Here is a 16,458-nt window from a genome sequence, read left to right on the forward strand (position 1 = left end):
TGTGTCCACAACATGCCCGGAGCCACACACGTGGGGTTTCCTCCGAGCGGTTCTCCAGGTTCTGCAGACGCCAGCGGGGTGTCCTCTGATGTCACTCAGACGCTGACTACCCAGAGGTCGTCCAGACCCCACGGTTCAGGGCTGGGTCCCCCCGACGGCCCTGACATCAGACACAGACTGGAGTGGCGGTGCCCGAGGTCCCCACGCTTCTGTTGCTACCACGACCCACTCCTCGGTTTGACAATTTGCTAGAGTGACTCACAGAACATAGGAGACAGACGACTCACCAGCATCGTTTATTATAAAGGCTGTAACTCGGAAATGGCCCAATGGGAAGGTACACAGGGTGGGGGTGGGGAGACACGCAGGGGCTCCGTGCCCTCCCCGGGGGCACCCCCTCCCCACACCTCTGTGGAGTCACCCACCCGGAAGTTCTCAGAGCCCGTCACGTGGGGTTCTTATAGAAATCTCACTGCGCAGGCGTGAGGGTTCAGGCATGGGCCACCGATGAACACCCCCGGCTCCAGCCCTCTCCCCTCCTAGAGGCTGGCCCCCGGCAGCGGCCCCCACCCCAAGGCTCCCGGGGCCCCGGCCGCAGTCCCCTCACCTTGAACCACAAAGACACTCATCGCCCCAGAAAAGTCTAAGGGTCTTAGCAGCTCGTGTGACACCAACGAGGGACTCAGACAAAACAGGGTAACAAACGAGGCTCCCATTTTCCCGCCACTCAGGACGCCATGAGGGCGGTAGGGTTCCTGTGCCGGGAACGGGGGGGGGCGGGGGGGGGTGGCAAAGACCAGCTACGCGTGATCATGTCCCAGCAACAGTGGGAAGAGTGAGCTACACATACAGATCCAAACGCAGCCCCGGCCGCCTTGGCTCAGTGGGTAGAGCGTCAGCCTGTGGACTGAAGGGTCCTGGGTTCGATTCCCAGTCAGGGCATAAGCCTGGGCTGCGGGCCGGATCCCCAGTGGGGCGTGCAGGAGGCAGCCAATCAGTGATTCTCTCTCATCATTGATGTTTCTATCTCCCTCTCCCTTCCTCTCTGAAACCAACAAAAATATATTTTCTTGAAAAGAAATGCAGACACACCCACGCTTGCAGGAGCTCACACTTCAATCACGGCTTGCCTCCTCCTCCCCGAACCCCAATAAACCTCCAGGCGGAGCCTTCAGGGTCTGAGAAGAGACCGGAAGCAAAGTCGGTTCAACGGAAGCACTGCAGGGCCACGCCCGGCCACGGCTCACAGGCGGGTGAGGGTCTGCGCGCGGGCCCAGTCCTGCACCTCCGCTCGGCTGAAGACGAGGAAGAAGGCCAGGCCCGAGACGTCCACGGCCGCGGACAGCAGGAAGACGTTTCTCCATCCCCGCTCGGCGTCCTGGAGACGAGCCACGGGTCACCACGGCCCCAAGCGCGTCCCTCCCGCTCAGCAGGCGGTGGCTGCAGCCTCCCCTGCCACCCCCCAGCTCAGCCCCGGACTGTGGGGGAGCCTGGCCGAGCCTGGGACACGCAGGGACGCCAGCCTTTCCCTCTGCAGAGACGTGTCCCCCCGACACACACCCCGATGCACACCCCCAAGACCCTCGAGAGCATTGTCTCTCTCCCCTGCTTGCTTCCAGCCCTCGGCTTAAATATCATTTTTTCCGTGAGTCCTTCCTCGACCGCCCTATTTAAAATGGAAATCCAGTCCTCGTGTTCGTTTCCTATCGGTTCCTTTTCCAGAATAAAGGCTTCCCAGGGGCAGGCACTTCCACCTCGCCCCGTAGTGCCTTGCGTGGCGCCTGCCCAGGGTCCATGCATGTTTGCGGAATGAATGAATGAATGAATGAATGAACGAACGAATGACAGGGAGACCCTGTCGGCGTGAGGATGTCCATGTTAAACAACCATTTCCTGACGAGTGTCAGTGACTGAAAGGGAACTGAAGCTTCAAGGGACAAAGGACGTGATGGCAGACAGGACACACCTTCCTCCTTAGTCTCCATTTTCCTGACTTCCTTGTGGGAAATCACAGCGAACTGAAAAAATGATACTCACATGGCCGGGCAGGCGTGGCTCAGTGGCTGAGCGTCGACCTGTGAACCAGGTCGCGGTTCGATTCCCGGTCAGGGCTCGATCCCCAGTGGGGGGCGTGCAGGAGGCAGCCAATCCATGATCCTCTCTCATCACTGATGCTTCTATCTCTCTCCCCCTCTCCCTTCCTCTCTGAAGTCAATAAAATATATATTAAAAAAGAAAAAGAATGACACGCATGCGGATGCCATGCACATCGCCTTTGCCCACGGATTCCGAGGACGCGCTCAGGCGTCCGCGGAAGCTGCCCGTCCTGGGAGCTTGGACGCGTCTCCCGGGATGGAGGCTGCTGGACACCGCTGCTCCTCCCGCTGTCCTTCGCTCGGCCTCTCGCTCGCTCTGTCTGTGTGTGCTGGGTTCCTACGTGGGGTGACCGGCTCTTTCCCGGGCGCGGGGGACTTTCAAGGTGTGAGGATTGAATGTCCTGCGTTCCCGGAAGCCCTGCCCTCCCGAGCGGCCCGCGGCGGCCGGCCACTCTCTGCTGCTCGGGAATGTCCGCAGCGTGGCCGCCAGATCTGATGACGATCGTGGAAGCTCATCTCCTCAGACCTCGTGAGGCATCACGGCAGGGAGTCGAGCATTCTCCTCCCTCCACCCGAACGCAAGGGCTGCGGGGGCGCCGAGCTGCCAGCCGAGCCACGCAAACGCCCTGAGTCTGACTCAGGGGGTCCTGGAGGTTCCGCTCGGGAATATTTTCACCAGGACCTTTGACCTCACCTGACTGAGGAAAAATCCAGAAACCGTGGGAGCGATGACTCCTGAGAGCTGAACAAAGACCAAGGATAAGCCCTTGATAAAGCCAGTGTACCTGAGAGAGAACGAGAGAGAGAGAGAGAGAGAGAGAGAGAGAGAGAATCAGCAAAGGGTCATCTCAGCTGCTCTGCTGCCGTCTGCGCTCAGCTCTGGGGTGGCCTGGGCTTGTGTTGACCCTTCGTCAAACCTGATTGAAACAGCCCGGCCAGCGTGGCTCAGGGGTTGAGCGTCGACCTATGAACCAGGAGGTCAGGGTTCAATTCCCAGTCAGGGCACACGCCCAGATTTCAGGCTCCATACCCAGTGGGGCTGTGTAGGCAGCAGCCGATCCATGATTCTCTCTCATCATGGATGTCTCCACCTCTCTCTCCCTTCCTCTTTGTAGTCCATAAAAACATGTTTTTAAAAAACAGAACCCTGAGCGAACGTACTGACCGCGATGGCTGCCACCCGGTGCAGGGCCTGCAACCCCCACGGGGTAGCTGTGCTCACGGGTCAGTGTTGTTCACACAGAACAGACAGATGGTGTGTGACCTCGTTTATATCGCCCCTTGGCTTCTGCCATGAAGGCCACCCGGGCAGCCTTGCTTTGGGGGACACAAGACCCCTCACTGGACGACACGTGTCTCCCGCGTGTCCTGCTGGCCCACGTCTGAAGGAGAGTGTCCCGAGGACTATGAGTCTCCGTGGTCTCTGATACCCAGCTGTCCCGGAGGCGATGCCCCTTGTGCGCCTGCCCTTTGGCCTTATCCTGCCCCACGTGAGCAAGCCCCGTGACCCAAGGCCACATGACCACAGCATCCCCCTCGGGGAACGATGGCTCCTTCCGGACAGCATCTGGACGCAGGGCTGGGGCCGACATTTCCCAGGCCCCGTCCCACATGTCACTCACACGCTGACCCACGGTCACGGAGGACCAGGCCCCCGGACCGAGACTGAGCTGCCGTGGGGGAGGAGGAGGCCCCGGGTCCTTACCTGGGAGCAATGTCTATGAAGTTGACAAGGGCCCCAGATTGGCAGAGGCTGCTGGTGGCCAAACTCAGGACCAAGAAGGCCATGGTGACGCCCAGGCTGAAGCTGACCCAGGGCAGGAGCACGGAGAACAGGCTGGGGAACAGCACCCCTGGCAGGAGGCAGACGGAGAGCTGGGAAGCTGCCCGAGCGCCCCCACCCCCCACCCGGCCACCTGCGTCCTCACCTACGGAGGTGAAGAGCCGCCTGACGACCAGGAGCGAGAGGATGTGTCTGGAGAGGAGGAAGTCCGCCAGCAGGCCCCCCAGGATGATGCTGATAAAGGCCACGCCGAGCAGCAGGGCGGACAGGAAGCCACTCTGCGGCCAGAGGGGAGTCAGTGCAGGTGCACGCCCACCCCCGCAGGGCCGGCTCGTCCCCTGGGTGCCGTCCACACCCGGCTGCTCTTTCGATGCCCATCACCGTCATCACACACCCCGCGCCACTGCAATGAGCCCACGTCACTTCTGAGGGGAAATGTGCGTGTAGTTTGAACACAGGATGCGTGCTCTCTCCGTATAGAAAGTCGCCGGGAAACAGGGGCTTAAAGAACCAGCCCGGGCTGGGGGGTCACCGGTTGGAGCATCATCCTGGGCACCAAAAGGTTGTAGGTTTGCCTCCCGATCAGAGCACATGCCGCCCCCGTAGGGGACGTGCAGGGGGCAGCTGATCCATGATTCCCTCTCATCATTGATGCCTCTCTCTCTCTCTCTCTCTCTCTGAAATCAATAAAAATATATTATTTTCTTAAAAGGAAAAGGAGACCAATGGGACAGATTTAACAGGCACGTGGGCCAAGCTGTTTATTTTACCGACGAGTAAACCAAAGGCCACCACGGTGACGTGTCGTCGAGAGAAAACACCCTGAGATCCATGGGGACCCGGGTCTGGGCCTCAAGTCTCTCTCCAGGCTTTCTCCCGCCGCCTCCCCCTCACCCGGCCTCGCCCCACACTCATTCTGATCCCGGGCCTGTGGTTCTGGTTCCATCACCTGCTTCTGCCCTCACTCCCCCCTCCCCGCCTCTCTCTCCAGCCCCCTCCCCTCCCCCTCCCCTCCTCTCCCTCTCCTCCCCTTCTTCCTTCTCTCCCTCCTCCTCCTTCTCCTCCCTCTCCCTCCTCCCTCCCCCCTTCTCCTCCTCAGGGAAGGCCCACAGCCACCCTCCCTTGGATTTCCTGATCCCAGCACCCACTGCCCATGTGAACGTGTGTCCAGACTTGACCTCTGCTAAGGTCGCTGTTTGCTGGCCACTTAGCATGTGGTCACCAGAGGAGCCCAGCTCCATGAACACACGGCTTTTTGAGCACAAACGGTGGGACCGTAGCAAGAATTCAGTGACCCTGTGCGCTGTCACCTGTGACATCTGATGAGCTCGTCACCTTTTACGACACCCGCCTGGCTTACCACACCCGCCTGGCTTACGACACCCGCCTGCTGGGACCCGAGAGGCTCCATCAGCCAGTCAGAGCACCGGTGCATTGTGGGAAGACGGCGCACTGGCGCCTCGGGGCACCTGTCTCCCGAACCCATCGGGCTTGAACAAAAGGGTTTAGGTTTTTGGTGTAAATCCTATTAATAACGCCCTGTTTTAGGGCCTGTTGCCTGCGAGTCTGTCACAGCCTCCAGAAAGGCGCACTTTGTTTTGCTTCATCCTTTCTGCCGTCAGCAGAGTGCCCTGTTTGCAGATGTCGATTGGGTTGAACACAGAATTTTCTCATAAATCCCTTTAAAAAGGTGACATCCTGCCAGGCCGGCGTGGCTCAGCGGTTCGATCCCCGCTCAGGACACAGGCCCGGGCTGCCCCTCCATCCCCAGGGGGGGGCGTGCAGGAGGCAGCCGGTCCATGACTCTCTCTCATTGTTGATGTTTCTATCTCTCTCTCCCTTCCTCTCTGAAATCAATAAAAATATGTATTTTTTGAAAACATGGCATCCTTTGAATGTCACGCTGACCTAGAACCATACCGTTCTGCCCCCCCAAAGCGGGAGGCCCCCTTGAGATGAATCAGAATTCAAGAGGTTGCATCTCCTACCGGAAGGTCCCGAGCCCCGAGCCTGGTGACCCCGGGGGAGGCCGAGGTCACGTGACGAGGTCTTGCAACAGCAGAGGCGCATGCGCACTCGCACTCACCGCGCGGAGGTCCACGTGGAGGACGGAGTGGAGGTAGGTGGGCAGGTACGCCATCAAGACGTAGAAGAACCAGTGCTCGCTGAACTGGGACAGCAAGGCGCTCCAGAGCGGCAGGGACTTGGCCATGGCCTTGACGGGGAGAGACCCGTCGGGTTCGCAGTCCTGGAAGAAAGTCGGTGCCGTGGGCCCCCCGTGGAGACACGGTCCCCCCCCGCCCCGCGACCAGCCGCCGCCCAGGCCCCCCCGGGCAGGCACCTCCTGAGCCAGCGCGCGCGCGATGAGGTCCCGCTCCCCGGCGCTGATGAACGGGTGCGCCGCGGGGTCGTCGTAGGCGAGGGCGAACCAGAGGCAGGAACAGGCGCAGCCAATCGCACCTGCAAGGCGACGGTTAGGCCGGACCCGCTCTTTCCGCGGGACTCTGCCCGGAGGGGTGGGCCGAGGCTGGCCAGCGCTCCTCCCAGGTCTGCGCCCCGTGGGGCCCCATCTTCGGTGGCGGCCGCGGCCCGTGCCGTCTTCCTTGCTGCTGCCGATGGCGTGGGGCAGTTCGGAGCCCAGTGTCTGTCCCGTGAGCTTGAGAAGGCCCTCCCGGTTGGACTGCCGGTCAGCATGCCCCCTGCTAGTCAGGCTTCTGCGAAGGTTCTTTCCTGAGGGCCCGGCCAGTGGGGCTCAGTGGGTTGGCCCTTGTGCACTGAGAGGTCGCTGGTTCGATTCCAGTCAAGGGCACATGCCGGGTTGTAGGCTTGATCCCAGGAGGGGACACGCAGGAGGCAGCTGATGTTTCTCTCTCATCGTTTTATTTTCTACTTTTTTATTTGTGTGTGTTTCTCATCATTTTTTAAAAAATGTTTTTATTGATTTTAGAGGGAGAAAGAGATAGAAACATCAGTGAGAGAGAAACATCGACGGGCTGCCTCCTACACTCCTCTTATGGGGGATCCAGCCCGCAGCCCTGGGCGTGTGCCTTGATTGGAATGGAACTAGCGACCTCTTGGTGCATGGCGGATGCTCAACCACTGAGCCACACCAGCTGGACTCTCATCATTGATGTTTCTCTCCCTCTCTGAAATCAATAAAAACATATTTTAAAAAATAAAAATGTAATTGCACCAAGACAGCGTTTTCAATATCTTACAAAAGAAATTCCTCTGGCACCCTTTGCTGTTCCCCTGGAAACAGGAGGGAATGTCACCGGGTGTTCCAGCTAAGCCTCACGTGTCCTCGTGCAAAGTCACCACATAATTAGCCCTGAACACGGTCCTCTCTGTTATAAACATCCACTTCTGTGAGGGTTTGGTTAAGCACAGGGGACTAGTATCACAGACACCGCGCCCAGCCCCCACCGTCAGAAAATAAACTTCTACAGAGGCAGAGCTGCCTCAAACAGATTGTCTAACTGCAGCGGGAAGGCCTGGGAGGGTTGGGGGGCAGGAGGGAGGGGGGTAAGAGATCAACCGAAGGACTTGGATGCATGCATATGAGCATAACCAGTGGACATAAGACACTGGTGGGTGGGGGGCGGTAGGGGAGGCCAGGGGATTGTCAAGGGCGGGGGGGAAAAAAGGACACATATGTAATACCCTTTGTAATACTTTAAGCAATAAAAAAAAAAAAAAGAAAAGAAAAACGTCTGAGATGGGAGAAACGCACGAACTCACCGAAGATGTAGAAGACATACGGCCACCCGAGGGTCTCGCAGAGGAAGCCACCGACGAGGAGGACGGTCAAGGAGCCCAGCATGAGCCCTAAACACAAGCGGCGGCGATGTCCGGGGTGAGAGGTCGGGCTCGGACTCTGCGTGCCTCCTACAGACTGACCTGGTCCCAACGCCAAGAGGCACAGGGTGGACGCCATGGGGGCAACTCCTGCCTCTTTGCTCAGGAGCCACGTGACCCTGGCGAAGTTACTCGCCTGTTTGTGCCTCATTGGGCTTTGCGTGCAAAATGGAAATAACGTGTTTTAAGATAAAGTAACAAGCGCAAAGCACTTGCAAGGGTTTTTCTGCCCAGTAAGTGCGCAGTTATAATCAAGAAAGATAGTATAGCCCTGGCCGGTGCGGTTGAGGGTCGACCTGTGAACCAGGAGGTCACGGTTCGATTCCCGGTCAGGGCACAGGCCCCGGTTGTGGACTCCATCCCCAGTAGAGGGCATGCAGGAGGCAGCTGATCAATGATTCTTTCATCATTGATGTTTCTAACTCTCTTTCCCTCTCCCTCTCTGAAATCAAGAAAAATATTTTTTTGAAAAAGAAAGAGAAAGAGTAGGGCAGTGCTTTCAAGCAAGGAGGCAGAGGAGATGGGAGAAGGTGTGGCTGGCTTCTGGCACCAGGCCGTTGCCTGGTGCTCTGGACAGTGCCTGTCCGGTGCCCCTGAGGCATCACCTACCTGAGATGGAAATGGTGATGAGCTGGTTCCTCTCCAAGGGGGGAGCCCATTTCACCCAAATTAAATACTGGCTGGTTTGTATCATCACCTGTGGGGGCAGGGGGACGTTCCACTCTTGGTCATCTGAAACATTTTATTTTTTTAATATATTTTTATTGATTTCAGAGAGGAAGGGAGAGGGAAAGAAACATCACTGATGAGAGAGAATCATTGACCAGCTGCCTCCTGCACACCCCCTACTGGGAATTGAGCCCACAGCCCAGGAGTGTGCCCTTGGCTGGAATTGAACCCGACACCCTTCGGTTTGCAGGCCGACGCTCTATCCACCCAGCCAAACCAGCCAGGGCTTCTGAGACATTCTAGAATCATATTCCACTCAGACTGAGATGGCCTCGCAGTACCTGGGCCACGCCTTGGACGGTCCGGAGGACGATGAGCAGGGCCACACCTGCCTCCGCCGCCAGCGGGATGAAGAGGCTCAGGGCGGAGACGGTCAACAGGGCGGCGCCGATCAGGTGCCGGGGTCGGACTAGCCCGGCCACATAGCCACTGGGGATCGAGGCCACGAAGGAGCCGTAGCTGAGGGAGCTGAGGAGGACCCCCTGGATCTCCGGGCTCCAGGCATACACGGGCGCCTGGGTGACAAGGAGAACCTTGCTGTTTATTCTTTGGCGAGAGAGCTAAATATTTCTTTAAATATATTTTTATTGATTTCAGAGAGGAAGGGAGAGAGAGAGAGATAAAAACATCCATGATGAGAGAGAATCATGGATGGGCTGCCTCCTGCACGCCCCACACTGGGGATCCAGCCCGCAACCAGGCATGTGCCCTGACCGGGAATGGAACCATGATTTCTGGTTCATAGGTCAATGCTCAACCACTGAGCCATGCCGGCCGAACTCAATAAATAACCCTTTAGATCAGTGTTCCTCAACCTTCCTAATGTCATGACCCTTTAATACAATTCCTCGTGTTGTGGTGACCCCCAACCATAAAATTATTTTCATTGCTACTTTATAACTAATTTTGCTACTGTTATGAATCATAATGTAAATACCTGATATGCAGGATGTATTTTCATTGTTACAAATTGAACATAATTAAAGCATAGTGATTAATCACAAAACAGTATGTAATTATATATGTGTTTTCCGATGGTCTTAGGCGACCCACAGGTTGAGAACCGCTGCTTTAGATCAAGCCATTGAAGCCACAGAAAGGGTCGCGTCTCCTTAAACATACCAGCACCTTAAGTCCCATCAGAGTTCCGTTCCTGTCGCCCAGGGCGACAGAGGAAGAGGCGTTGGGCGGGGCCGTGCCGTTCACCATCGCTGGGAGGGCAATGCTCAAGTTCATTTGTTGGGTGGAAATCGCAAAGTTACAGAGATGCAAGAGGAGGGCCAGCCCGTGTCGGACCGAGCACATGCCTGCGACGAGAGGGCACAGAAGGCCTTGTCACCGGGGTCCGTTTCTCTCTGCGCCCCCTCTCCTACGTCTGGAAGGGGGAGGTGATGGCAGTCGGTCTGTGAGCAGCAGCACAGGGAGAGCAGACGTGGCTGTGTCCGGCAGACACCTGTCCCCCGGGAGGGGCGGGGTCACACCCCCTCAGAACCCAGACCAAAGGGGAAGGGAGCTGAGGCAGGTCTGGGTCAAGCAGAGACCTTCGGCCATGCCTCCTGGACTTAGAGACGCTGAGGTTGATTCCAGATCTTCTATTTGGCATCTGCTCTGACTTCCTGCCTTGGCGACAAATCACGCCTGGAGACCTGCTTTATGACCTTCAAGTTTATTGCACGACATGAAATAATTCTCAGTAAACATTCTTTATAGCTTATAGAATTGGTGGCAATTGGTGGGAGCGAGGAGATGCCACAGACCCCAGAAAGGAGCCGACGTCACCGGGTCCCGGTTTTATCCACAACCAGCGCACGCCCTTACCTCTGCTGGAGGCTGGCACTGGGGCCGCGATTCCGTCACCGCTGCTGGACGGCTCCCCCGCGGTGGCCGTGGTTTCTGCTCTAGTGGACATGGCGTCCCCCCTCTCCCGGGGCCTGAGGTTCACCTGCGGGAATGAAAGGACACACGGGCAAATAGAAAGATGCATCCTATAGTGCACAGGACACTGCCCTGGTTCTCCTAAGAATTCAGAGGAAATGTTTGGTGGGAAAATGCCAGGTTGGGGTTCAGGAGACCTGGGGTGTGTGGGAAGGTCAAGGCCTGGGGCCCCAGTTTCTGTGTCTGGAATGAGGGCTCTGGCCTGGAGTGCCTGAAGGCTTGTAATTTTCTTCCCATTCAGGGTCTCCTGGTCTCTCAATTGATATCAGTAAGCACTGGATGTTAAAACTTAACAATCTTATTTTTTTAAATGTTTTTATTGATTTTAGGGATAGAGAGGGAGACAGAAACATCAATCACTGCCTTCTCAGGCCCCGTGGTGGGGATCAGCCCACAACCCAGGCATGTGTCCGGACCCGGAATCAAACCAGAGACCTCTCTGTGCACCGGACAACGTCCAACCCACTGAACCACATCGTCCAGGGCTTGACCATCTTCGGCGAAATTTCACCCAGAAGAGTCCAATGGGTTAAATGACCTGAAACACTGTTTTCAGTGTCTAGACTTCCTGAGTCAAATAGAATACACGGCGCTCTTAAGCCCTTTGCCCTGGAGATATCCCCACGGATGTCACGGAGCGTGAGAGGCGTCAGCTGGTGGGCGCTGTGAAAGCCTGGGGTGCTGTTGGCTCTAACATGAGGTTATCTGGAGGCTGACGATAGCCGGTGGGGGGTTGCCTCTGAAAATGACCAGAGGGTTGTTCCGGCAGATTTTTCCCTGGAGTCCTGGGGCTCTCCCTTCTTTCAGGAAAAGGCCACCTCCTCTCTCACTTTCTGGAATTATCTCAGGAGAGATGAGCTCTGTTCCCCACCCGCACAATCTCTATCCCTGACCAGCAAGGTAAGCTGCTCCTGGGGCAAGACCCAGTCCCCGAACGCAAAGGCAGAGCAGTTAAGGGCAAAAGACCCAAGGCTGACCTGAGGGAGGTAGAGTGCGGGATCCTCATTCCTTTCAAATGAGTGTCTCTCAGCTTCGCACTTTTTTGACTCCCCAAGAAGTAAATGATTATCCCAAACCTTTAGCCCTTCGGTTGCGAAATGGGCAGATTTGACTGGCTCTGAGGCTTAATGTTTGACTTTGCTGCTTTCGGCTAATTAACAAGTCGACCAAGCTCATTAAATCTCCCTCCTGCTTCACGCCCAGGAGATCAAGGTCCCTTCTTATCGGACAGACACCCCGCACTCCCTGCTGACAGCTGTCCGGGGCGTCCCGGGTCAGTCTGTCCGTGGGAAAGGCCTTCCTGCCGCCAGGACTGCCGTCTAGTGTTGAAGAGCGGCTCCGGGACCGTGTGCTCCACCGCCCAGTGTCTCGCACACCAGAGCGGACGGCCTGAGGCTCGTTGTCCCAGCCAGGCTAGTTCCAGAGTCCTGTTGGGTTGGTTGGGGTCAATTCCACTCTTCAGTCAGTTTTTAAAAATGTTTTTATTGATTTCAGAGAGAAAGGAAAAGACAAACATCAATGACAAGAATCATTATCATCGGCCTCCTGCACACACACCCCCACCAGGGATCGAGTCCGCAACCCGGGCACGTGCCCTTGACCTGGAATCAAACCCGGAACCCTTCAGTCTGCGGCCGACGCTCTACCCAGAGCCAGACCGGCCAGGGCTTGTCAGTCACTGTCTGGCCTCAGCTCCTTCTGACCTTGTGAGTGGCTCTGAAAAGAGCCTTTGGTTTCTGAGCTTTTCCTCTCCCGGGATGCCGGTCACTTCCGCTGGCCTTTCTGGTGGTGGCTCTCGGTCTTCTGGGGCAGCAGCACGGCCTGGATGTTGGGCAGCACGCCGCCCTGCGCGATGGTCACCTTGCCCAGCAGCTTGCTGAGCTCCTCGTCGTTGCGGACGGCCAGCTGCAGGTGGCGCGGGGCGATGCGCGTCTTCTTGTTGTGGCGCGCCGCGTTGGCCGCCAGCTCCAGGATCTCGGCCGCCAGGTACTCCAGCACCGCCGCCAGGTACACGGATGCGCCGGCGCCGATGCGCTCCGCGTAGTTGCCGTTATGCAGCAGGCGATGCACGCGGCCCACGGGGAACTGCAGCTGAGCCCGGAAAGAGCGCGATACAGCCTTGGCGCGAAACTTGCCGTCCTGCTTTCCAGACCCAGTCATGACGCTGGATATGTCCGGCGCTGTGGAAAAGACACCCTCAGGGCAAATGCAGGGCCAATTTATAGTCTGCCCTGGGTTGTGACTTGCCATCTGATTGGCTGACTGGCGGACGCTTATCCAATCAGAAAGCAGTACTGAAATCACCTCATTTGCATACACGTCACTGCCATTATCCAATCAGATGGGGCTGCCCAGCGGTCAGTTGAAGGCCACCCTATAAATACCAGGCTTTGGGCCACCAGCCGCTGTTCACTGACCTGTGTCAGTTGGAGTGTGGGGTTGAGCACGCACCATGCCGGAGCTGGCTTCGAAGGGCGCCACTATTTCCAAGAAGGGCTTTAAGAAGGCCGTGACTAAGACCCAGAAGAAAGAGGGCAAGAAGCGCAAGAGGTGCCGCAAGGAGAGCTACTCGATTTACATCTACAAGGTGCTCAAGCAGGTGCACCCCGACACCGGCATCTCGTCCAAGGCCATGAGCATCATGAACTCGTTTGTTAATGACATTTTTGAACGCATCGCGGGCGAGGCATCGCGCCTGGCGCATTACAATAAACGTTCAACCATCACATCCCGGGAGATCCAGACGGGCGTGCGCCTGCTGCTGCCCGGCGAGCTGGCCAAGCACGCAGTGTCCGAGGGCACCAAGGCCGTCACCAAGTACACCAGCTCCAAATAAAAGGATTCGGCCACCAGGTGACCGTTTAACTCAAAGGCTCTTTTAAGAGCCACCTATATTTCCTGAAAAAGAGCTGTCTTGTACCTAGCTAAACATATTGGTAGTCTGGCCATTGACTGCCTATAGGGGACAGTGATATTTGCCCCAAATGTGAACCACAAATACAGCAATTTCTTACCAGCTAAACTAGCCATTGAATGGTGCACAACTAAAAACCTTACAGCCCTTTAGAAAGTGTAAGTGGCTCTGAAAAGAGCCTTTGGGTTCAGGAGTCAGGCCACGTGCTCGCGCGCCTACTTGGAGCTGGTGTACTTGGTGACGGCCTTGGTGCCCTCGGACACGGCGTGCTTGGCCAGCTCGCCGGGCAGCAGCAGGCGCACGGCCGTCTGGATCTCGCGGGACGTGATGGTCGAGCGCTTGTTGTAATGCGCCAGGCGCGACGCCTCAGCCGAGAGGCGCTCGAAGATGTCATTGACAAACGAGTTCATGATACTCATGGCCTTGGACGAGATGCCGGTGTCGGGGTGCACCTGCTTGAGCACCTTGTAGATATAAATCGAGTAGCTCTCCTTGCGGCACCTCTTGCGCTTCTTGCCCTCTTTCTTCTGGGTCTTGGTCACGGCCTTCTTAAAGCCCTTCTTGGAAATAGTGGCGCCCTTCGAAGCCAGCTCCGGCATGGTGCGTGCTCAACCCCACACTCCAACTGACACAGGTCAGTGAACAGCGGCTGGTGGCCCAAAGCCTGGTATTTATAGGGTGGCCTTCAACTGACCGCTGGGCAGCTCCATCTGATTGGATAATGGCAGTGACGTGTATGCAAATGAGGTGATTTCAGTACTGCTTTCTGATTGGATAAGCGTCCGCCAGTCAGCCAATCAGATGGCAAGTCACAACCTACGGCAGACTATAAATAGGCCCTCTGTGGCGTGTTTTGGTTAGATTTCCCGTTATTGCTACCACCATCTCAAGTTATGTCCGGGCGCGGCAAGCAGGGCGGCAAGGCCCGCGCCAAGGCCAGATCTCGCTCCTTTAGAGCCCAGCTGCAGTTCCCCGTGGGCCGAATTCACCGGCTGCTCCGCAAGGGCCACTACGCCGAGCGCATTGGGGCGGGCGCCCCCGTGTACCTGGCGGCGGTGCTGGAGTACCTGACGGCCGAGATCTTAGAATTAGCAGGAAACGCGTCCCGCGACAACAAGAAGACGCGCATCATCCCGCGCCACCTGCAGCTGGCCATCCGCAACGACGAGGAGCTCAACAGGCTACTGGGCGGTGTGACCATCGCGCAGGGCGGCGTGCTGCCCAACATCCAGGCCGTGCTGCTGCCCAAGAAGACCGAGAGCCACCACAAGGCCAAGGGCAAGTGAGGACCCTGAACATCTAGAGAGAAAGAAACCAAAGGCTCTTTTCAGAGCCACTCAGATCCTCAGTAAAGGCTGTCACAGCGCAGAAAGCGGGGCTTGTGTGGTTCTCTGGCGAGCTCCTTAGGAAACACGGCACCTGGAGACGACCTTTGGTTCTAATAGCGGGTCCTTTAACATTAAGGCTGGAAAGCAGAGGTTCCTGGGCCCTGGCAGCCGCCAGCTTAGCTACTGGAGCCCTTGGGAGAAGGAAGAAACGTCCTCTAGCCCTCTGACACCCCCTTCCTGAGCTGATGTGAGCAGAAGCCTTACATTAAGGCTCAGGTAAATAGAGCTAAGTGACGGGTTAGAATAAACAATGTCGTAGCTTCCAGGTTAGCTTGTGGCAGTCGACAGGACGAAAGTCAATCTGACAAGGCTGCGTCCCTCCAAACCTGCTAGTACCGTTCCTATGAGGTCTTTAGACAGCAGTAACCAGGAGTCAGCAAGTCAGCCTCACCATGTGGTAACGGGGTCAGTGTATTTGATAACTGACTTCACACACGTGCTTAGTAAATGGAATTTTCTTAAAATGTAAAGCAAAATGTATCTCAAAAATGAGCTTGATGCCACATGTGATGGAGAGAATCTAGTCATCCTCAGAGGCTGGACTGTGGCATATTCTTCCATCATAACTTTTTGAAATTATTAGGGAATTTTGGTCCTTTTCAGAAGTTTTAACTACAAAGAAGAGACATTTTTAGTTTGTTTCCACTGCAAATACCAAGTCAAATTGGAAAGTAAGTGAACATTTAGGCTGTCAAATACAAAATTACTGTACAGAATTCAAGTTTAGCTGATCTCCAAGAAAAAGAATCTAATTGATTAGCTAAAAAAACATATTGCTGGACACTCTACACAGACATGTATAGAAGCAGGTGTGAAGATTTAAAGTCCTATAAAGTTAGAGAATAAACTACATAATATGTTAATTAGGGGTAATTAAGTATGAAACTATCTCTTGAATTAATGTACATAAGTATTAAGGCATACAATTGGAGGAGGCACAAAGGAAGGAAAAATTTAGAAGATAAAACTTGCACAGATATTGGAACGAATTAGATGTTTAGAACATTGCCAGTAACTTTAAACTGTGACATTTTAAAAATCAGAATAATGATATAAATGACTGAGCGAGTAGGGATATGTGAAAATTTTCCTAAACAAGAATATCAAAAATGTCATCTAGATGCTCCCCATCAAGCAAGGTAGCTTAACTCCCAGACTTGCCGAAGCACAGAGTGTGGACAGGGGAGAGAGGGCGTGACTTCACAATGAGAAACCTGGAACACACCTGTTAACAGGTTCAGGCTTGAAAGTGAAACCAGCTCTGGCTGGCGTGGCTCAGTGGGTGGAGCGCCCTTGTCCCCTGCACCGAGGTGACTGGTTCGGTTCTGGTAAGAACACACATGCCCCGGTTGCCCAGAGGGGGCGCACAGGGGGCAGCCAATGGATGTTTCTCTCTCCCTCTCCCTCCTTCCCTAAAAAAATAAAAACATTTTTTAAGTTAAACAACAAAAGTGATTGCACAGCGACTGAGTTTCTTCGGGAATAGCAGAGGAACTGCAATTCTGAACAAGCAAAACATGCGACCCCCAGGCCAGTATGGAGGACCAAGGAGAGGAGCTGTCACAGCAAAGGAGGAGGTGGGGAGCGAGAGAAGCTTCTCCCTGGCCCCTAAACCCGGACTGCCAGCCCAGGAGGGTGTTTCCACACAGTCTCCCCGAGTGTCTGACGAGCTCCTTCTTTATTCCGACTTTGCACAAAGTGTGGAGAAGTTAAGTCGCACAGCTCCTGGCGTGGCGGGACCAACGGGAGAACCCG

General features: G+C 55.8%; 5 protein-coding genes across 5 annotated transcripts; 2 read left to right on the forward strand and 3 right to left on the reverse strand.

The window, feature by feature from the left end:
* Window positions 1–1,243: 1,243 nt before the first annotated feature.
* On the reverse strand, window positions 1,244–10,375 carry SLC17A4 (solute carrier family 17 member 4; the record flags this gene model as incomplete). The annotated part of the gene is made up of 11 exons (XM_081112170.1): window positions 1,244–1,378; window positions 2,791–2,881; window positions 3,802–3,949; window positions 4,025–4,157; window positions 5,966–6,127; window positions 6,221–6,339; window positions 7,621–7,707; window positions 8,347–8,434; window positions 8,748–8,981; window positions 9,589–9,773; window positions 10,285–10,375. 11 exons carry the CDS (start codon window positions 10,373–10,375, stop codon window positions 1,244–1,246), a joined length of 1,473 nt encoding a protein of 490 aa, XP_080968296.1.
* A 1,790-nt stretch (window positions 10,376–12,165) lies between these two features.
* On the reverse strand, window positions 12,166–12,561 carry LOC308534147 (histone H2A type 1-H-like; the record flags this gene model as incomplete). The annotated part of the gene is made up of 1 exon (XM_081112494.1): window positions 12,166–12,561. One exon carries the CDS (start codon window positions 12,559–12,561, stop codon window positions 12,166–12,168), a length of 396 nt encoding a protein of 131 aa, XP_080968620.1.
* Window positions 12,562–12,853: 292 nt separating this feature from the next.
* On the forward strand, window positions 12,854–13,237 carry LOC308534368 (histone H2B type 1-A-like; the record flags this gene model as incomplete). The annotated part of the gene is made up of 1 exon (XM_081112854.1): window positions 12,854–13,237. One exon carries the CDS (start codon window positions 12,854–12,856, stop codon window positions 13,235–13,237), a length of 384 nt encoding a protein of 127 aa, XP_080968980.1.
* A 293-nt stretch (window positions 13,238–13,530) lies between these two features.
* Window positions 13,531–13,914, reverse strand: H2BC1 (H2B clustered histone 1; the record flags this gene model as incomplete). The annotated part of the gene is made up of 1 exon (XM_081112877.1): window positions 13,531–13,914. One exon carries the CDS (start codon window positions 13,912–13,914, stop codon window positions 13,531–13,533), a length of 384 nt encoding a protein of 127 aa, XP_080969003.1.
* Window positions 13,915–14,208: 294 nt separating this feature from the next.
* Window positions 14,209–14,601, forward strand: LOC308534391 (histone H2A type 1-C-like; the record flags this gene model as incomplete). The annotated part of the gene is made up of 1 exon (XM_081112880.1): window positions 14,209–14,601. The coding sequence occupies one exon, from the start codon at window positions 14,209–14,211 to the stop codon at window positions 14,599–14,601; it is 393 nt and encodes a 130-aa protein (XP_080969006.1).
* Window positions 14,602–16,458: the final 1,857 nt, after the last annotated feature.

The sequence above is a fragment of the Myotis nattereri genome (genome assembly GCF_964212035.1).
Source record: "Myotis nattereri genome assembly, chromosome: 18".
Taxonomy (NCBI): Eukaryota; Metazoa; Chordata; class Mammalia; order Chiroptera; family Vespertilionidae; genus Myotis; species Myotis nattereri.